General features: G+C 43.6%; 1 protein-coding gene across 3 annotated transcripts in view; it reads right to left on the bottom strand.

Moving 5' to 3' along the window:
- The window catches only part of Tiam1 (T cell lymphoma invasion and metastasis 1), a 425,562-nt gene that overhangs the window by 43,526 nt on the left and 359,015 nt on the right, over positions 1 to 23,021 (bottom strand). For all 3 annotated transcript variants that reach the window (XM_017798903.2, XM_029564903.1, XM_008835990.3), the window contains 2 exons: positions 17,502 to 17,726; positions 5,178 to 5,281 (listed from right to left, as the gene is read on the bottom strand). In XM_017798903.2, coding sequence (XP_017654392.1) covers positions 5,178 to 5,281; positions 17,502 to 17,726 — 329 coding nt within the window. The remainder of the gene's footprint in view (positions 1 to 5,177; positions 5,282 to 17,501; positions 17,727 to 23,021) is intronic.

The following is a 23,021-nucleotide window of genomic DNA, read 5'->3' as shown; positions in this document are numbered from 1 at the left end:
AGAGAGAGAGAGAGAGAGAGAGAGAGAGAGAGAGAGAGATAGAGAGAGAGCAAAAACAGGCAAGAAAACAAAGCACAGAACGCTTCCCCGGGATGCTAGAGGCTCTGCCCAGCAGCCAGTGGGATCAGCTGATTGGCCAGCATCCCAAATGGCACAGGGATATTAAACCTGCCTGACTGAGACAACTTTGCAGCTCTCCTCACTGACTCAAAGAAGGTACCACAACACAAATCTGCTTTTACTGAGGTGGTACATCCTGTCACATTTGGTAGGAATGCTTATTTATAAAAGCAGACATTTCCCAGACAAGAACAACACTCAGGAAAAAGAAAACAGAAGTGGTGATGAATGGAAAGGTCCTGAAAATGATTCTAATGTGTTTTCTAAGGGGAAAACAAAGTCAGCGCCACCAGGAGGCCTGGAATGCAGGGCTCCTCAGCTAATTAGCATTCTGTTCCACAAAGGACTTTTCAATGGGAAGCGGCAAAGGGACACAAGTCACCAGGGGCTCAGAGACCAGAAGTGACTGGCAAAGAGAAAGGTTACGGGACTGCCTCTGGCCTGTGGCAACCCTACCCTTACCCCACCACTGTGACATTCCTGAACCATCCCCACTGAACAACAGACACACAATTACCCACTTGCTAAACTCCAAAAGGCCACACATTCTAAACTGTCATTTAAATGACAAGAAACAGAACTCCAATAGTCTTTTTCTCTCCATCCAGCTCAGTTAGAAAGAGCAGCAAAAATATAAAACAACCACAAAGTCAAGGGTTTCACATGCCCAGCCAGACTAGAAACAGATTACTTATTTCTTTATTCTGTGTGTATGTGTATGGGTGCACGCATGCTTGAACGTACCTGTGGTGTGGCAGGTATGTGGAGGTCAGGGGACAACTTGTGGGAGTCAGTTCCTCCTTTACCACATGGGTCCCAGGGATTGAATTCAGGTTGCCACACTTCACAGCAAACACCTTTACCTGCTGAGTCCTCTCGCCAGCCTGTTTCTATTAAGTTATTAGGTACATTTCTACACCCAGTAAATGTGTGTGCATTCAGACAAAGCTAAATCATCCCTCCAGGTTATGCCACTGTACAACTTAAAATGGATTTACACACTGATATAATTGATGCAACAAAAGCATTTAAACCTTAATCAAGAGACACCCAGGAAGATTAAGCATTAGGAAAATGGTTAAGTGGTTCATGGCAGTGTATCTAATTGGCCTCCAGCGTCACTAATAAATTAATTCCTTCTTTCGAAGCCTGTTATTTAACACCTGGGGGAAACAATCTGGTTGTGGCCAGTTTAAACGCAGGCATCAATAACACAAGGCATGGAGCCAAACGGGTTTTTATACTGCTTTCAATACCAGAGAGCGATACAATTTTCACTTCAGGTCGCTCAACCTCTCTGTTCCAGGATGTCTCTTCTGTAAAACAGGGAATGCAAAAGGATCTCTCTCAGGAGTATTGTGAAGGTGAGTTACTATGCAATGGTATCTAATAAATGCAAAGCATGACAGTAGCATGACTTTATTATTAATACATGGTGGGATCCAGTCACTAAGATCTGCTAGTACAATCTGAAATTTTTGCTCTCAAACATCTTTTTTCTAAACTTTGCATTTATTTATTTTGAGATAGGGTCTCATGATGTAGCCTCAGCTGGCCTCGAATTCCCTATGTCAACCAGGCTGGTCCCGAACTCACAGAGTTCTGCCTGCTTCTGCCTCACAAGTACTGGGATTAAAGACATACCTCACTACACATGGCATGCTCTCAAACATCTTAAATGAGATGTTGGAGATGGCTCAGCAGTAAGAGCACCAGCTGTTCTTAAAGAGGACCCAGGTTTGATTCCCAGCACCCATATGGCAACTAACAACCATCTGTAACTCCTGCACCCACAGAGCTCATAGCCGCCTTGTACCTCCAATTCCAGGGGCTCCAACACCCTCCTCTGGCTTCTGCTAAAGGAGATGTATCTAAATTCACACAGCACACACACACACACACACATAAATCTTAAAAATTAGATAAATCTGCCAGGCGTGGTGGCGCATGCCTTTAATCCCAGCACTCAGGAGGCAGAGGCAGGCAGATCTCTGTGAGTTCAAGGCCAGCCTGGTCTACATAGTGAGTTCCAGGACACCTGGTGCTACAGGGAAACCCTGTCTCGTCTCAAAAAGAAAAAAAAAAAAAAAAAAAAAAGATAAATCTTTAAAAAAGATACTAAATGAGAAATTTAAGTCATCAAGAGCTACTAAACTTGGGTTCCATGTCAAAATATTTGTTATGGTTTTGATGTGAAATATTCCCAGGGGCTTCTGTGTTTGAACATTTGGTGCCCAGGTGGTGGCGCTCTGAAGAGATGTGGCCTAACAGATGTCACCTGAGGAGGGCCTGTGAAAGTTAGAGCCCAGTTCCAGGTCAGATCTGCCAAGATGAGCCTCTAACCTACAGCTGCCGAAACTGCTCCCCCACAAGAGACTGCATCATCTCAGTGAGAGCCAAAATAAATCCCTTTCCTTTACATTGGTTGTGACACTGACAAGAACCATAAGGACTACATAAAGAGGACGCAATGAAACCTGAATCAAACTCAAACTGGAGGGCACTTTAGGGAACTGCCTCACACAGAATTCCCTAAATCCAACCTAGAAAGACAGTGTGAACCTGTGCATCATCTGCAGGTTACCAAACGACCTTAAAAATATTCAGATCACCCAAATGTGACATGATTTTGAGGAAATTCTCTCTTGTTCTCAGAAAGCCCATTGTGAACAGGGAAATCCAGGAAGACAACTCTTCCGGCACCTGGCCCACTCTGCTCCACGTGGGCTGTAGGGAGGGCCCTGTTCTGTGGAGGGGAAGCCAGGCAGCCAGAGACAGACAGGTGAGCCATCAAGCCCTGGGGCCTCCTCCTTCCCCAGGACCAGAGCCTTCTGATACGGAGCCCTCTGTTTAGGAGCACGACTCACTATATTTATAATTGAAATAAACTCTCTCAAAATCCACAAGGGAATGAGAACACTGAGTTATTACAGTGAGATAAAAGTGATCCAACCTTAAAATGTTTTAGGTGAAGGAATGTTTTAGGTTTCCTAAATCCACTTAGAAATTGCACTTTGAAATTTTACTTATTATTGTATGTGTGTACATACTTGATGCATGTGTCGGAGCAGTGTGACACAGCACGTATATGGAGGCCATAGGAGAACCAAGTTGGCTTTCTCCAACTTACATGGGTTCTGGGGATCAAGCTCAAGTCGCCAGGCTTGGGCCTTTGCCTGCTGGGCCATCACACCAGTTCTAGAAAGTACACTTTGAAGGTTGGGGTGTAGTGGTAGACATTGTTCAGCATGTGTAAAGCACGGGGAGGGGGGTCAACAATATAGAAATATCTTTCTTTTGAAGATGGAAAACCCCTAAGGACCAGACCCCCAAATGTGTGTAAAAGTAACACATTTGTAACATAAAAGCAATGTAAGCAGCTTTTGTTCTGCTAATTTAACTATATGTGAAACATTCATTTCCACTGATCAGTTTTTAATTAGTAACCAACAAGAAATACTTCTTAAAAAGGCAGTAAGAATGGTAATCTTAAAAAGGTAAAAAAGAAACAAATATGATTAAAAGAGACATTGAGGAAGTCATACACAACTGTCCTACAGAAATAGTTAAACACAGCTGGGAATAGTGGCACAGCCTGCGGTTCCAGCGTTCGAGACCAAAGTGAAAGGACCATGATTTGAGGCCAGAACAGCCTGGGCTACATAATGAGACCCTGTCTCAAAAACCCAAGGGTTTGGGATATACATTTTAGTGTCACAGCACTTGCCTAGTATGTGCCATGCTCTGGGCTCTATGTGGTGGGAGGGAGAACACAAAAATGGAGAGAGATGTTTTAAAAACTTTTCATATCTGAGTAATTTCCTCTCTCAGTGTGCTCTCCCATTGTTATCTGAAATAGTCCCATCCCTCATTATAGAGCAAAAGCAAGAATCACTCTAATTTTGCAATGGGAAAACAAAGGGTGATTTGTTCATCTGAAGTGACTGTAAATGTCAAGCAAAGGTAAGTAGAGAGATCAACACGGATGCCCCAACATTATCTGACAGGTCATTAGCCTTCATTGTCAACTTAGCAGAGCCTAGAGTCACCTAAGAAGCCTCAATTGAGGGATTTCCCAGATCAGATGGGCATGTTTGAGAGCATTGTCTTGTTCATAAACTGGTGCCCACTGTGGGTGGCACCATCCCCAGGCAGGTGGTCCCATGCTTTATAAGGCTAGCTGAGCGTGAGCCTTTGAGTGAGCCAGCAAGCAGCATCCTCCACGGTTTCTGCTTCAGGCTCTTGCCTTGACGTCCTTAAAGTATGGAACACGACCTCAAAATGTAAGATGAAACAAACCCATTCCTTCCCTAAGTTGTTGTTTTCGGTGGGAGTGATTTGTCTCAGCAACAGAAAAGTAACCAGCACAGTGTCGGAGCATGGAAACAGCATCTTGGAAATAGTGAAAGGGTTGTTAAAAGACTGCATTTGGGAAACTGATGGAAAGGGGCAAACAATGCACAGAACACGTCACAAGGCAGAAAGGAACATGCTGAATTGTGGTCAATAACATCATTGTCTTACACCAAAGTACCAAAAGAAAAGCTTTTTCTCACAGTATTCAACTGAAGAACAGTTTAACTGGCTTAATGAAAAAAAAAAAAAGTTTTTATTTCCTTTTAATGTAAAAGATGTGCCTAGAACAAGAGCCAAAAACAGAGTGTTCAAAAGCGGCTCACTGCGGAACCCCTAAGCAGCAAGAAAGCATAACAGACTCAGGCACAGGATGCCGCCTCGTCCTCCACAAATGAAGATGGAAGAGGAAAACAGGGTGGAATTATGGCATTACCTGGGAGCTCCAGCCATGGCAGAAATTAAAGAACAAGGTCTTTGATTCATTAGATGTGATTTCTGCCCTATATTCTCCAATACGAGTTTGCTACCAAGGCTGTGATTTGGATTGCACATCCAGTTATTTAGCAGCATCTCGGAAGTAAAAACACTTCATCCCATAGAGAGGCCGTCTAACCACACACACACACAGCTGTGGAGGTGGCGTGTCAGCTGTGATCCTTCAGGGCTGCAGGACATGGAATGTGAGAATGAAAATCTCTCACCTTGCTGCTGTGATCTGTCTCATCAGAGGATTCCATGTCTGGTCCTTCAGTCTCCTCAGGAGCTGTCTCAGCACTACTACCCTGCTCGCTGCAGAGGCTGTGCCCTGTCACAGGAAAGCAGAAGAAAATGGAGGTGACCAGGTGCAATCTTTATCAAAAGCCACTTCATGTGATGGCGGCACAAAGTGGCGTGTGGGACATGCACATGTTATCATTGACATTGCAAGTGCAGGCCATGATCTTGGTTCCATAGATGGCAATTTCTATTGCCATTATTATGATTATTTCATATGCATTTTATGCTTTCAAATATGTTTGGTAACATACAATAATAGTTATGGACTGAATATTTGTGTGCCCTCCTCCAACCTCATGTGGAAACAATGACCACCCCCGCCCCCCACCCCAATGCCAATGGGATGATATTTGGTGGTGGAGTCTGGGGAGGTAGCAAAGCTCAGACAGATTAGGTCATGAGGGATGGCATTTGTATGATAGGTTAGTATTTTTATAAAAATAGTAGGAAACTAAAGCTGGTTCTCTCCCACCACATGAGGATGGTGAGAAGGCAACTGTGTGTAAGCCAGGAACAGAGAGCTCACCAGGGAACTCTGATGGACCAGCATGTACACATCCCAAACTTGCAGTCAAACTTGGCATTGTCGTTCACCTGGTGCTGGCTTTAGAGGCATGAAGGACGCTAGAGTGAAGGTGTCATCAGTTCTTCCTCCATGGTTTCAGAGAGCCACTGAGACCAGGCAGCATGCAGCAGGGGTTCCCCTGCCTAGAGAAGGCCCTGATAGGCCATTGTGTGAAGCTGTGAAGGTGAAGCCTGGTTGGCAGGGGAAACCCCAAAAAGTTCGTGATACCAGAACTGTGAGGCATCTGCCAAGAAGACCTGCCTAGAGGGAGTGGTATCAGCACAAGAGAGAGATGTGTGTTGCACACAGCAAAGCTAGAGAGGTTGAGCCATCTAAGCCCTTTGAAAGTAAAGTCCCAGAAGTTGGATGTGGAGCTACTGGATTTGGTGTTTGCCCTGCTGGTTTTTGGTCTTGTTTTGGCCTGGTTTACTATGCCTCCATTCCTGCCTTTTGGAATGATAATGTGTATTCGGTTCCACTGTATGTCGGGAGTATGTAATTTGTCTTTCGATTTTATAGAGGCTTACAGTTAAGATATTTACCTGAGTCCACTTTGGACTGTGGACTTTTAAATAGTATTGAGACTGATAATGACTATGGGGACTTTTAAAGTTGGACTAAATGCATTTTATATTTTATATGGTCATGAGCCTATGGGGATCAGGGGGTGGAATGTGATGGTATGAATGAAAATATCCCCCATAGGCTCCAAGTACTTGGCCATTTTGCCCCCAGATGATGGCGCTGTTTTGGGAGGTTTTAGAAGGTGTGGCTGTCCTGGAGGAAGCACGTCACTGGGGGTGGGCTTAGAGAATTCCTAAGCCTTGCCAGATCTCCAGTTGCTCTCTTGCTTCCTGTGCCTGTATGATGATGTGAGAGCTTAGCTTCTGCTGCTCCTGCTCCAGCCACCTCCAGCCACCATGCCTCCCTGCCATGACGGACTGTAATTCCCCTGGAACTGTAAGCTCGAATAAACTCTTCCTTCTAAAAATTGCTTGTGTCAGTGTTTCTATCACAGCAACAGAAAAGTGACTAGTACACACACATAGAACTCCCTAGCCTCCAAACCATCAAGGAATAAATGGCTGCTGCTTCTACCACTCAGTCTATGATATTTTTACTTCATTACAGCAGCTCAAGCTAAGATGATAATTTATAACACAAAATTAAATTTATAATGTAAGAATATAGATTTCTATTATTAAATTGATTTAATTGATTTATAATCAGTGAATTCATTGATGAAGTCACTCATTAAATGCTAAAACAACTGAATAAACCATACCAAGATCCAGCATAACCAAAAATGACCATTCCACATCCATTACTCCCAAATCCCCAAAGTCTGGTAAAACATAAGGTCTGATAACACTGTCAGCTGCTTCAACAGCAGACAGTTCCCTTCCTTTCCTATTTTTGAGTTTCTACTACAGTGGTTCCCTGCACCAGGGAAGACAGTGTCCGAATCACTTTGTATGGGGCTGAGAAGTAGTTCAGTGGTTAACATGCTCACAGGCAAGAGGACCAGAGTTCAGATCCTCAGAACCCACAGAAATGCCTGGTGGTGAGAGTGGTGCTCCCCTATAATTCCAGCCTCAGATGGGGAAAGCAGAGTCAGGGACTCCCCAGATCAAGCTGGCAGTTAGACTATCCACCCCAGAAAGCTCTGGGCTTAATGCAGAGACCTTACCTCAGTGAGTAAGGGAAAGAACGATAAAGAAAGATTCCTGACATCAATCACACTCCACACTCATATGCACGCATGTGCATACACCTCCCCCCTCCACGCTCCTGTACCATATAAACAGGAATAGATGCATGTACACCACACATACATGCACACACACACACACACACACACACACACACACTCAATCCTTTTTGACTAGAGAGTATTTGGATTCCTAGAGAGCATGTCAAATGCTGATTCCTATCCAACAGATTTAAAACTGGCCCTAACATTTCGTATTTCTTTTGTGTGTATGAGTGTATTGCCTGTATATGACTGTAAGGGCACTTGTGTTGTGCAATGTTTGCAGAGGCAGACAAGGGTGTCAAATTCCCCAGAACTAGAGATATACACAGTTGTTAGCTGCCACATGGGTGCTGGGAACCAAATTCAGGTCTTCTGCAAGAGTAGCCAGTGTTCTTAACAGCTGAGCAGTCTCTCTAGCCCCCATTACATGTTTCTTATATGCTCTGAATGATAAATCCTCAGGTCCATGGTCCATTCTGGGAGTAGAATGGCTCATACATTTGAACACCTTCCCTAGCAGAAACTGAACATGCTGGGACCTGAGGGCCACTGTCACTCCCACCTTAGGACACACTGCCTTGAAGCCTTTGGTTTGCACTTTAAAGTCTCAGGAGAGAAAGAAGTCTGTGATCAGGAAATGTGGGAAAGAGTAGGAGGAAGCAAGGCAAGACTCTTCCCTCAGACTGTATCAGGGGTACCTGGGGCTCAGATTTATTCAATGTGCTCCATCCAAGAAACCTCATGATGGAAAACCCCCTTGAAGTCCTTCTCGATTTGCATCCCAAGGGCAGGGGACAGGAGTAACATCAAACTTACTCTAAATGGCACCTACTCAGAGGCATCACAGAACGCACAGGGGTGGACCATGGTGGAGTAGGAAGCCATAACCCAGCATTACCAAATAAAGAAGAGGGCTGGGGATCTACCAGTGTTAAAACTCCAGCCTAGCTTGCCCAAGGCCATGCATTTAATCCCAGGCACAGCAATAAGTAAATAAATAAATGACAACAGCAAATTCCTGTGAGGGTAGACAGCCAATGAGCTCAGGAAATCAACCTCCAAAGGGGCAACACTGAAACTGCTTGACACAAAATGTCAAATAAGTAAAATTATATGACTTATTTATCTTTAATTTATGTGTATGGGTGTTTTACCTCCACGTAAGTGTACCCAGGCATTGCATGCGAGCCCAGAAGAGGGCATCGGGTCCTCTGGAACTGAAGCTATGGGTGGTTGTTAGCCAGCAATTTGAGAGCTGGGAACTGAACCAGAGTCCTCTGCCAGAGCAGCCAGTGCTCTTAACCACAGAGCCATCTCTCCAGACCCAATTAAAGTTATGTGAAAAACCTAAAGAGGTACTTTCAAAAAAGATCACAGAAATTAATAGAATTTCTAAAAATAAGAGCTATAACCATTGAAATTAAATAAGCAATAGATCAGAATATCAATCAAAGAGGAATGGAACTTCTGTCTGAAAGTTACCACCTTGCTCTAGAAAATCAACCTTCAAACACTGCAATTATCTACATTGGATTGCATTTCTAGTGGGAAGACCATTGGAAGGTCTGGGATGTAGCTCAGTTGTAAAGTCCTTGCCTAGCATAGAGGAGCTCTAAGTTCATTCCCAGTACCCCTCCAAATAACAAAAAGTTTTTCAAGAAAGGAATTATAATAAGAACATCTTAGAAACAAAATGAAACCATTTATCACAAATAGGACTTCACCAAAAGAAAAGTTATCTAAACAATGTATTTCAGGTGGAAAAAAGAAAATCCAGTACACAAGCCAAAATGATAAAAAGTTGACATTCAGACAGGTGAGAGTTAAAATTTACAACAATGCTCCACCTTTTCTCCCCCAAAAAACATTCGGCAGTGAAAAACTGCATTGAAGGTACTGTTAAAACTGAGGAAAAGGTGATTAAGTTTAAAACACTTCAAAGCAATTTTATGTTTCAAGAGGGAAGTAGAAAGACTAACTTTGGTTTCTGTTAGGTTAAGAATCATGCCCCATGGGGCTGGAGAGATGGCTCAGTGGTTAAGAGCACCGACTGCTCTTGCAGAGGACCTGGGTTCGATTCCCAGCACCCACATGGCAGCGACAAACCATCCTTAACTCCAGTTCCAGGAGAATCCAACACCCTCTTCTGACCTCCACGGCATTGCATGACCCACAGGTGCACTCAAATATATGCAGGCAATACACTCATACACATAATAGAAATAATAAAATATTTTTTAAAAAAAGAATCATGTCCAAATTTTAGGAGCAAGCACTAAAAAGAATGGATTATAAAACCTGTAAGTAGAATATGAAAATGCAGTTCAGGAAAGAGAAGGAAAAATGAACAAGATGAGTACAATAAAAGATTATAGAAACAAGCCAAAAATACACAGATCGACTAAACTTAAAGACAGTGTAAAATAGAAAAAGCCCCAGCAGAATGCTAGATTCGAGAAATAAGCTAAAACATAGGGACGTATAATGATAGGAGGAAAAACCAGCAACAACAAAACAGGCAAGCATATAGAAAGCTCCATAAATGACTAAACGTAATAGATTTAGTCAGAATACAGAAGAGGTTAACGTGTAGAATGTCTAAGCTTGATTCATGAATATATTTCTAGCTCTATTCCCAAGGATTAGCAATTTACACAAATGGACCAATGCTGTCTTAACTTAATAAGAGAATCTATCATACAGACCACCCCAGCAGCATTTGGAAGTAAATATTTCACACAAGTCCGGTAACACCAAAGACAGCAAAAGAGAAGAAAAACAAGGCCTGAGGTACTTTCCCTGCCAGATAGTAAAACGTGATAAAGTCACAGTAACATAATGCTGCACAGAACAGGCCAGTGGAACAACTAGCTCAAAACAGCCGCACCCCTGGATGGACATGTGACACACAGCAGAGGCACCAGTCAGTCAGGGAAAGGGACGGAACATTTGACAAATGCGGGTGGCCCACGTGGAAAGAAACAAAGAAAACCCTGGCACTGGATCCCAACTCACCCTATTCACAAAAACCAGTGTCAGGCAGACATGAACTAGAATGTAAACAGTCCAACTTATAACTCTTTCAGTAGAAAATACATTGGGCAAATAAAATTAACAATAATGTAGCGTATATTTCAAAATAGTGAGACGATAATAACTGAGGTGACAAATTTGCTAATTACCATGATTTCATTATTATGCAATGTAATCATGTATCAAAATATCACATTGTGCTCCATAAATATGTACAATTATTACATGTTGGTTAAAAAATAAAAGGAAAAGAAAAAGAAAATATAGATGATGCTTGTTACTTCAGAGAAAAGAAGTTTCTTAAGTTTTAAAAACATAGACCATAAAAGACCAAAAAGCCCGTATTTTCCTAAAATTAAATACCTTTGATTTATAAAAGGTGTCATAACACCAAAAGACAGCTGTGGACTGAGAAAATACATCTTCAATATATACAGCCAGTAAAACACTAATATCTAAAGCATAAACCAATGAGTCAATAGCTGTAAGGGACAGCTGACCATACATGCTTTTTCTGTTACACTCGCTACCTACCCTTGAAGGAAGATGAAGATTGATAAAAAGAGACAAAGAGAGGAGCTGGAGAGATGGCTCAGCGGTTAAGAGCACTGGCTGTTCTTGCAGAAGATCCAGGTTTGAATCCCATCACCCACATGGCAGCCAAGAACTGTTCTTAACTCCAGTTTCAGGAGATCTGACAGCCTCTTCTGTCCTCCTCGGGCATTGCACGACACAGGGGCACTTACCCACATGCAGTCAATACATGCACACATATAAATAAAAATAATAAATAAAATATTAAAAATAAAATAAAAATGGAAGCTCTGCCTGAAAAGCACCCCCCACCCCCATGCCCACCCCCCGCCACATACATACACTGGCTTTAACAGTTGCCACCAATCAAATCTTACTGGAAGTCAAGACAAAGCATTTGGATCCTCCTCGCCCCAGCAGGGCCCACAGAAGCAGGCCATGTGCTAAGTAATAGAAAGCAAGGCAAGCCAACAGTTTACAAGGAACACATGGCTGAGAATTTTATCGACAAACAAGGGACCATGTGCTGCCGGGTGTCTGTGAGACTTCAGAGAATCTGCAACACTGGACCAGATTTGTTTGCCGGAAGATAAAGCTGCGCACTTCCTTTCTTTGCCGCCCCTTCCAGCTAGCTGCCTAGGCACTGATCCCCAGGCACTCTCGGAGACACATCAGACCAAAACAGAACTTCCCATTTCTGGAGTATTGCACAGAAAGCACTGGCCGGCAGCAGATCTGGAGGCGTTGTCCACGCCTGGCGCTAATAAGCCTTCCTCTGAACCCAGGTGTTTGGACTTGCATGGTTCTCTTAGAAGCCCTTCCTGTGGACAAGATACCTAGAAATCTTCCTGCAGGAGGGGACTTCTGCACTCAGTTGCAGCTCACAGCTTCCTCTCAGCAGCCAGATGTGCTGGAGGCCGATCAAGGGCCTCTCCAGTCCGAGTCTAGCCTCTGTCTGTCTCTAACATGACACTGACCTGCTATTAGCCTCAGCTTTCTCCAGCTCAAATGCTTCAATTAAGAGGCAACTTCCATCCCTCTAGAGAGTCCTGATACTTTTATTATAAAATTTTGAGCTCCCCATTGAGACAAACCAGGCACCTGCTTCATTTCAATCAGTCAAGGCAAATTCTAGGGAAGATCCATCAGAAAGGCATTGCAGTCAAGTAGAGTGAAGGGCAACTCTAACAGCAGAACTTAGAGACAAGCAGTTATTTGTTGCTGTCTGTAAAAAGGGCCTTGCTATATAGATAGTCCTGGCAGGTCTGATACTTGCTATGCTGTCTAGGATTGCCTCAAACTCTCAGCCATCCTCCTGCCTCAGTCTTCCAGGTGTGAGGGTTACAGAAATGCAACGCCCATACCTGGCCCTAAACACACATTTAAAGATGTTATTATTTTTTTATTTTATGTGTACAAGTGTACTGCCCACATGGAAGTAAACCCATGTTATACAATGCCTGTGAAGGTCTGAAGAGGGTGTTGGATTCCCTGGAACTGGTATTACAGATGGTTGTTAGCCACCATGTAGGTGCTGAGAGCAGCCAGTGCTCTTAACCACTGAGCCGTCTCTCTAGCCCCACTAAACACACACTTAAAATTTCTGTAAAAAAAATCCCAGGTGCCACTTGAACAATAATTCTTATAATTTGCATAAAAGTTGGGGTTTTTTCCACAATTGTTAATGGAAATATTTGTTTCAATAAGTTTCATAATCTACACCATATGTGACAATTTTACTCATGCCTAGGGAAAGGAAGCCATCATTCAAAATATACTCCCTCTATTACAAAAGGCAGTTGACTGAGGGGGCAGGAATTTAGAACGTTATCAATAAATACTATAGGAAACTTTGAAAAAATTCAGATTTGCATCTTCCTTCCTATACTGATGCTCCCTGAGCTGAATAACTGAGTGGTACAGGTGTGTACCTTCTAAGAAACCTGGCTGGTGGTTTCTCAGTGAGAGGAGACTTGCCAGTGCTAGACAGCTAACCGCCTGAGGACATTATGTTTGGGGGTGGGCAGGTACTATTGTCTTTAAGTAGCTTGTAGGGATGTCCTGTATCCAAGTCCGCTTTCTAGAAACACCAAAGAGTTATCTGACCCAAAATGTTATGATCAGTATTCAAAACAAACCCCACAAGAGTCTAATGGGGACTTTTGTAAAGCTCAAACATTGGTTTCCAACCTCCTTCACCAGCTTCCCTTCACAATGAGGGTCTTTCTGGAATAACAGCTCTGAAGGAACTACCTTCTTCTCTGGGTCCCCTGCTGGTATGGATGTAAATAAAAACAAAGATGAAAGTAGACCCAGTAAGACTTCAGCCTGAACTCACAGACTGCAAATGGCCAAGGACAGGAAGCAGAGTCTTAGAATACATAGAAGAGACTGTCCTTACCCAGACTCACTTATAAGACAACACTGTAATCATACACTATGCTTCCTTCCTGTATCAAGGAGTAAGAAGAAAATGCACTACAGGGTCCCCTAACAGATTTTCATTTAAAAAAAAAAAAAAAACTCAACTGAAATGGTATTGTACATCACCTTAACAGTCTGTTCATCATTATAACAAAACAGGAAAAAACAAGTCTACAACCAGGAAGAGTTGGTGACCTTAGGTCCACCAAGAAGTCTAAAAAGGAGTCTAAACTAACCTCCACAATAAATACACACTACACTGAATTCATGGCTGTGGGAAAGAGGTTCGGGGAGCTCAGCATTCAATACTACAGAAGTCTTTCTTTCCACCTGGGAAACTATAAGCAAAGTGTAATTCATAAACTTAATAGTCAGACAATTCATCTATTGCAAAGCTGGCATTGAGGAGTAATTGTTGGGTACAGACCAGAAAATCTCATGTCCCCCCATGAGAGACTGGCTTGGAATACAAAGAGTCTACTCCCCCACTTACTTACATTTTATTGACTCATTTTCACATTGGCTTAGTGCGATAACAGTGTGCTTTTGTCTCCATTTTATAAATGAGGACACTGGGCACAGAGAGGTAACGCATGATCTGTGTCGGGCTGTGGACTAACATCAAAATGAGTCCAGTCCCAAGGAACCTGACTCCGAGCCTATTTTTAACTACCAGGCTGTGATGTTTCTACTGAGAAGATATAGGCCTCTATATGAGAAAGAGGCCCAGAAATAACTCAAGCATGAAAGAGAACCATAGCTTTCAATCAGGGCTCTCGGGGGGGGGGGGGGGGGAGGACGGAAAGGGACGGGACGTGACAGTGTCTGGTCCAGTCTTCATCCTTGGCAGATAGTACCAGCCAGGGTTCACATGGACCTCAAGACCCCTGTGACACCCACACTCCCTATTGTGGTCTTCATGAAGGTCACCAAATATTCAGTATGACCACCTTAAGACACTCTCAGCATCAAACCCCAAGCCTGCCACTCCGGATGGCTCTTATTTTCAGTTTTTCCTAAATTTAGACCAGAGCTGGAGCCCAGCCTAGCCATTGTACAATTGCTCTGTGTTAACTGCAGCGTCTGTTGACTCTACTTCATCTCCGCCTGATTATGGGGCAATCTTGATGGCTATTTCATCCTGTTTGCCTGCATCCCCTTTCATCTTTCACTGTTAAACAAAGATCAGGAAACATAAGAACCAGAAGGCAGAGACCAGGATACGGAGCACCAGTTCCAAGTTATGACCATTTGGTTAGGGGAAAAAAAAAAGAAATAATGAATCTCCTGAGGAAAACCCCAAAGTTGAATGTTTTAGACAAGAGCAAGTTGAGAGAGTTTAGTACACAGGTGCCAGGTCTGTAGGAGAGCACATGAAAGCCAGTGTTGAATTAAAAAACTTCCTCAAAGACAGAGGAGCTGCTATCTACACAGCCTATGCGCAGCTCTTTCTTAAAAAGATAAATATACACATGTACACTTTTAATTAAGATTTTTTGGGGTTAGACATAGTGGTACACACCTAAAATCTCAGTACTCAGAAGGCTGAAGCAGAAGGATCCCAACTTGGGGGCAACTTGAGATACGTAGTAAGTCCCAGACCAGCCTGGGCTACATAGCAAGATCTTGTCTCAAAAAAACAAAACAAAACAAAACAAAACAAAACAAAAAAAAGCATTTTTTTAAAAAAAAACACACTCTGGGGCCAGAATGATGGCTCAGTGGTTAAGAGCACTGGCTGTTCTTGCAGAGGACCTGGGTTTGGTTCCCAGCATTCCTCCCAAACTCCAGTTTCAGGGGCTCCAAAGCCCTCTTCTGGCTTCCTCAGGCACTGCATAATTCAGGTGCACCTTACATACATACAAACAATACACTCATACACATAAAAAAATTTTTTAATTAAAAACACGCTTATGCTAATAGCATATACATATGTAAAGTTCTTCCTTTTTTTTTGGTCTTTTTGAGACAAGGTCTCCCTGTAACCCCAGCTGGCCTGGAACTCATGATTGTAGACCAGGCTGGCCTCGAACTCACAGAGATCCACCTGCTTCTGCCTCCCGAGTGCTGGGACTAAAGGCATGTAAAGTTCTTTTTAATAAGAAATAGACCCAAACATGAACAGTAAATGCCCTTAAGAGAATAAACTGAGCCATCAGTACACTTATCACAGGAATGGTGAACTTTATCTGTAAAGGGCCAGAGAGTTAACATTTCTGGCTTTGTAAACTCTAATCTCTGTCCCAACTACTCAAGTCTGCCACCATATTGGAAAAGGAATGAGAAACAAGATGCAGATGCAAAAGAATAGGCAGGCTTGATTTTTACAAAACTGGGTGTTGATCTGGTTTAGTTTGTGGATAATATGCTAATTCTGAACTTAGATCTATAAACTAATGTCTCAGATCAAAAATAAAATCCAAACGCAGTGGAGCACACACTGTTTCTTGGAGTATATGAACACACGCTTACAAAATCCTTTAAATGACCTAATCTCAATTAGTATGTCTCATTCAAAGCCATATTACAGAAGCTGATGGGTGTTTTGTGGGACCAAGCCTGCCACCTTGTGGTCATTTGAGAGAATGACTTCCATGGTCTTAATTCCCTTTTCTTGGAGCCAATTTTTAAAAATCTGCCTGGGAAGTGAGAGTCACAATGGGATCAAGATCCAAAAAAGTCAACAGTGACTACGTGCAATCAATTTTTGGAACACTCAACTTGCCAAATTTTTCCAAAAGTGTGAACAGGGCTTTTGCTTCGGGAAGCACACCCAAATACCTACAACTCAGATGCTGAAACTAAAAACAGGCTTTTCCTTTTCTTGTTTTGAAAACAAGATGGAGAGAAAATAATTCTGCAATCAAACATACTAATCCAGTCAAACCCCAGCACACAGGTCATGAATATATAAGCGACAGCAACCTACACTGTCCCTTTGTTCACTCATTCGCTCTCCAGCTCAACACGAATGGGTCACCTCGTGTAGGAACTAGGTCCAAAGAGCTAGAGGACAAAGTTGAAGAAAACACACCCAGTTCCAAGAGAAAGAAAGGCATGAACAAGCAAGAATAGTGTAATAGGAGCCACGCACGGTGGCAGGAGAATCTCAGGTTCAAGGTCAACCAAGGCTACCTATGGAATTCTAAGTCAGCCTGGGCTACAAAGTGAGAGCCTGTGAAGACAGAAATAAATAAAACTAACCATGCAAACGGAAAAGCATACCAAGGTTGGAGCCCACAAAAGAGATGTATTTAGAGATGTATTTACAGGCCATGGAGCCCATGGGAGGAAGCTAACTCAGTTGGGTCCCAGGACAGCTTCCTAGGCAGGGAGCATTCAAACCACTTCTATCAAAATGAACACATGACTACCAGAGGGAACAGGAAACAGATAAGAGTAGCAGATGGGGCAGGGCAGGGGGTTTGCTGATGGGTTCAGACTTTACACTGGAGGAGCCCACGAGTCAACATGACCAAACATGCTCTGTACAAGTTCCTAATCTGAGCACTCCAACTTGTGACCTTCCCTTACACAGGAGGAGGAACGGAACAGGTTTGGGGAACAGTGGGATCAAGATGGCTGGGGTAGGACTCAGTGTCTCAGCATACTGGGATTTCCAGCACTGAATCTCCAAATCTCTATCTACAACCATGAGATGGTGGCCTCCAACCTTTCTTCAAGATGACAAACAGCAAAAGAAATACAAAGCTTTCTAAGTGTGGGAGGTAGATTTGTAGCAAAACAGATATCCCAGCACAAAAACACATTCCCTTTCCCTCAGGAAGCACAGGGTCAGTAACCAGCCTTCCTCCCTCCGTTTCTTCTCAAGTCAGCTGTAGAAGCAAATCCACTGAGATCTGTAAAGTGTGGTACACTTCCCAGACCTTGGCTATACAAAACTCAGCTTTGCACCCAGTCCTGGGCACAGCATACCTGGGTTGCTGGTGAGGAAGGCGAGGGGGCTCTCGCCAAGGTCCACAGGGCCGTCTCCTCGGTGCGGTGGGTTCTCCAGCAGCTCCACTCCTCCCTCCAGTTCAGGGTAGGTCCTCACCAGGAGGCCCAGGGATGGCTGTGAGAGGAAATCTTTGAGCACAGACGAGTTCAGGGTACCAGCAGCACGATTATTGATCTCAAGAATCTCATCCCCCGCTTTTAGACCTGCCAACACAAGATGGAAAGTTTTAATGTCACACACAAATCAGATCACAACTACTTAGAAGTTCTGCAAGAAGGGGCATGCCAAACTCTTCTGCAACTGGCCTCACAGCTCCAGGGCAGCTGTGAGCAGGATGCAGTGTTCAGATGTGATGAGCAGGTGCTCACACACATTTCAGAAGGTTCTAGACCTATCCTGATCCCGGTGGATCACCTAAACGAACTCGCTACATCTTCAATGTGCTCTAAGCAACTACCAGTTCTGGCAATCTTCCCAGGATGTTGGGCTCTAGTATGTTTTGTGCTCAGTTATGTCTAATGATCATTTCTATGAAACCAAACGCAGTTTTAGCTCTCTCTACTGTTACACAAACACAGTTATCTTTTACTGAAACAAATACGGTATCATTCCCCTCTGGTCCTGGGAACAAATATCTCTCATTTCATTTTGGCAGGGTCCCCAAAGGGTGTCCTGCCTCATGCAGAGTATGCCTGGGAAGAGGCCAAAGTTTGGGACCTAATGGAATAGTCAAGAATAATTCGAACCTGGAAGAACAAGAAGTCAAGACAAATACTTGCAGTTCAAATCTGTATCAAAGAACATTCTAGTCGATTGAGAAAGGGAGAGGCTGGACAAGAACAGAAAAGGAAATACAGCTAAGAAGAGAAAAGGAATCCAAGAACAGTGAATGAGGGGGAAGGAAAGATCATCACAGGAATGAAAAGCCGACCCACTCAAGGCACCCGTGGGTCCCAGCTCTGACGGCAGAACAGTGATTCTATGGAGTTCTCACTTCCCAGCCCCAGAATGTGCCCTGTCTATCCTGACTCAGGTTCCAAAAGCATCCAAGAAACCTTGTAAGTGGGAGGGGAAGGGACATGAAACGAACGTTTTTTCTGTGTCAAAGGCAAAGTTCTGTGGTAAACCAATTCATTTTCCAGTAACCATTTGCAGCATTACTATATCTGAACAGAAAATATAAAATTCCAGCATCTAAAAAGAAGGGGGTTTTGAGAGGAAATGAGACAGAGCTGGTAGCCCAGGCTAGTCTGGAACCCACTATATAGCCCAGTCTGGCTTTGAACTCATGACAAGCTCTGGCCTTTGTTCCCCAAGTATTCAGATTATAGATGAGAATTACTGTGTTGTCTGTGATATTTTTTAAAAAGAACTCAAGTACCTAATATTTAGATATTAAAGGATATTAGAGATTAGGATAAAAATATTTAAAAACCAGAAGTCATCTATGAAGATTTTCAAAAAACAGTTCCAGGCTCATGTGATTGGCAGAGTTAAGAGGGGCATTAGGTTGAGTGCTGACTCCTGAGAATATGTTCACATTCCAGAACCCACCTGTGCGATTTTACTAAGAAAGAGGATCTTTATGGTTGTAACTATGCTAAGGAACTTGAGAAATGATGTATGATTGTCTGATGGGCCCTAAGATCACTGGTAATGCTGATGTTTGATTATCTGATGGTCCTTCCTTAGAAGGACCACAAACGTGAGACCAGGTAAAGATGGAGGCAGAGCAGGGGTGATACAGCCACAGCCCAAGAAAGTCTGGAGCCACCAGAAACAGGATGAGGCCACAGAACTTTTGGTTCTTCCCAAAAGTTTCAAAGGGAGTGTAGCCCGTGAACATAGTGTGCTGTGAAGTGACTCACAGGGTCCTCCTGTCACAGCTTCAGCATGGACTGGCTCTGTGACAGCGGGCATATTATTGAATTGTTTTCAGTCTCATATATGAGGGAAATGGGTTGGATGAGATTAAATGAGGCTATTCATGTAAAACTCCACTGAAGACATTCGATAGACACTGGCTTTCCATGTTACCATTTGGTAGAAGAAAGACAAATAGTGTTCTCACAATAAAGTGAAGCCTGCCCAGAAACCATTCCCTGCTGACCTTGCAATTCCTAACTGGCCACGGAAAGACCTGTGAAGCACCCAGCTGTCTGAAGCAAGACGACATGTGGTTTTCTTGATAGGGCTACTTCCTGTGTGGTCATCAGGGGACATGCTCAGATGACAGCAAATGACTCACTCTCAGGTAATTCCAAGGGAAGAATGATACATAACTCAAAACAAATGGCCGGTGATGGATGAGGATCAAGTGTGGAACACACTCAAGTATATACAAAAAGTCAGTGACAGGAGTATAGCCACCTTGAGATCCAACTAAGAGCAGTCTGTGTATGAAGAGAATGGGTAGGAGTGGGACTCGGGACTCAATCACAGTGTGGAATAGCCTCACACCAGTGTGGGCTACAAAATGAAGTAGCAGAAAAAGCAAACTTAAGACTGAATTAACATAAATGAACACTCAGATCCAAGAAGGCTGCATTCCACTGACCTCTCTTCTTGATTGCACATTTGCTGGTCATTTTAACAGGGCATCAGGTACTCAGGCTGTGTCCAAAAAGCCACAGCCAAAGTTCTAGTCTACATGCTAATCAGTAGTTAATGAATTTGGAAGCAATGAAGCTGTGAAAGATTTGGCAGTTAGATTACAGGTATTGAAAGCCTGCTGCAGAGAAGAATCAAGCTAAGCTGCAGAGTGGGTGGACTCTGGGGGAAGGGATATTTGGTAGTCAGAATGCACAGACAGGAGATGTGGTCCGCAGTGAATCTTGAATTCAAGGAGTGTGGAGGGGTGGGTGTATGTTTTCAATTAAAAGCTAGATCTAACACAAAATACCCCAAGTACCTTTCTTGACACTGCATTCCCCATGGAGGGCACTGGGATGGTATTTGTGGCCAAGACATAATACACATTGTTCGTGCATTTGCAAGAACAGTGCTCTATGGGGCAAGGAGGTTGGAGCAGACTTCTGTTTTCACCTAACATCAGGGTTCTCAGAGTCAAAGAACTGAAACAGGATGTGACTGAAAACAGCCAGGCAATTCCCCACCCCAGCCCTGTGCCCTGCAGCGCCAACAGCAGGCTCAAAGTGCTGAGAGAGATAAAGATCAGTAACTGGGGAATGAGCCCCAGCACCTCCGCTCTCAGCTGAGATACCAGCTCCATGTCTCTGCAAACTCTGGCCTCCAGGTTGTCAGTGGCCTAGAAAGAAGGGAAGCCCCTTCTGTGAGAGTCAGCAGATAAACTATTCTGAGTCTCCTTTGTGCCACACCTTCGCCATTTCTGTGCCCAGATGTCCTAAGGACGGTGATCCTCCAATGTTTACAGCACAGGGTGGAATGACTCAGGGACCTCACAAGCTATGAACCACCCAGAACTCTGCTGAGCTGGAGGAATACTTTTCTGTCCCTCTATGGTCTGCTCAGAGTCCTTAATGGAAGAGACATGGGCAGCTATAAGTACAACAGACTCAATACACGCTGGCAATCTTCTCACTCCCTCAATAAAACTAAAAATTCCACAGCAAGAGGGATGAAGTGAAGGAAGATTACAAGCCTACCTACCTGCCTCACTACTTTTATGACTAGAATGACGGCCCCTCCCCAATATCACGTCCACGTGTCATAACCTCCTCTGGAAAGAGGTCGGAGTACCTAGTGTAGAGATCACTAAAATAACTGCTCTAACTATATCATATTACAGGTATAATTAAGTTAAAATGAGCTCTTGGCAATTTAGGGTGCACGCATGGTCAAATGACTGCTGTTATTAGAAGACGGCCACGTGAAGACTCAGAAGATGCAGAGGATAGGTCATGTTGACTACCAAAGCAAAAGTGGGAACATCAGGTAGAAGCTAAGGAATGTTCAGGATGGCTGGCAGCCACCAGAGCTAGGAGACATGAGACAGAGTCTTCCGAGAGACTCCAGAAGGAATCAATCATTCCAGCACACTGACTTTACATTTCTAGCCTATTGAACTGGGAGAAATTTCTGTGGGTTTGAGCTACACAGTTTAGGGTAATTTGTCTTAGTAGACCTGAGAAACTAAGAGTGTGGCCAAGTTCAGCCTTCTCTTACCATGCTTAGAGGAGTGATTCCAGAACGGCCCTTGGTAACATCCACAAATATACAATGGAGTTTTTGCATAAAGCCATATTTAAATTATCTCTAAATTACCTACAATATCTAATGCAGTGTAAAAGCTACATAAATAGTCGTTATGTTGTATTATTTAGGGAATGACTAGGAAAAAGGTGAGTACATATTCAGTGCAGGTACAACCCCTTACACACACACACACACACAGATTCCCAATGTGCAGTTGGTAGAGTTCACAAATGAAGAACCCATGACGAAGATCAGCTGTAACTTAGGTTGAGAAGGTTCTCCAGAACAGAAAGAGAATAGAGAACAGGGCTCACAGGCAGCCCATATGCATTATAAGCTCTTTGAGGGCCAGAAGAAACAGGAAAACTATGGCAGGGAAGAGCTCTTAAAAGTGGGGGTGAGGAGGCTGAATCCCACGTCCTCAGCTTCCGCAAAGATTCTCCAGGAGGGGAAGCGGTGGAACAGCCCCTTCAAAGGAGTACTAGAGGCTCAGGCAATGCCTCTGACCCGGGAGGACCAATGAGCAGGAAGCATTTCCCATATGCTTTGCTGCCCCAAATCCCCAGAGCTCCCTAGAAGATAAGGAACTTGTAATGGGTAGAGAACGTCCCAGCAGCCCCCCAGAATGGGCTCAGAGTTTGGTTTAAAACCCAGGAGTATGGCATTTCTTACACACCCAAATTCATGGAGTAAAACTGATTTCTTTGGAAGGGTTTTCAAGAATTTAATATTCTTTACACACAAACCCTCTGGGCATGTCTTTCTGATATACTGATATACGGACCAGAAAAAACCCAAAAAGGAAACTACAAGGTAGACAAGGGCCACCAGGGGGTGCAAGTCTGTAGCTCCTAGCACTAGAGGCTAGTGTGGAAAGACCATGAGCTGGAGATCAACCTGGGCTGCATGATGAGTTAAGAGCCAGCGTCCTCCTGGGACCCTGCTCATATGTGTCTACAGCAATGGTGTCAGCATGCACAAGTCCCAGGCAAACTTAAGCAGACAAAAACCCAGCATAGAACTGGGGAAATGTACAGCAGACCCAAATCTTAGCTTAAGAAATAGTGAGTACTGCTGGGTGAAGAAGAGCTGATCTTCCTAAAGCGAGGGACTAAGCTGACTAGGCCTCAGTGGATGAACTTGCACTGAGGAACATCTGGGGACACTTACTTGACACAATAGGCCTTAACACAAATGACAGAATGGATGAATTCCAGTGGGGGGGAGGGGCTACGGGAGGGTGCCAGTGGGGACCGGGGCATAAAGACAAATAAGACTTACAGTATAAAATACACAAAAATTCAATAAAAACAAATTTAAAA

The sequence above is a fragment of the Nannospalax galili genome, unplaced genomic scaffold (genome assembly GCF_000622305.1).
Source record: "Nannospalax galili isolate Female #2095 unplaced genomic scaffold, S.galili_v1.0 scaffold136, whole genome shotgun sequence".
Lineage (NCBI taxonomy): Eukaryota > Metazoa > Chordata > Mammalia > Rodentia > Spalacidae > Nannospalax > Nannospalax galili.
The sequence above is the reverse complement of the archived record's forward strand: the minus strand, read 5'-3'. Positions and strand labels throughout refer to the sequence as shown.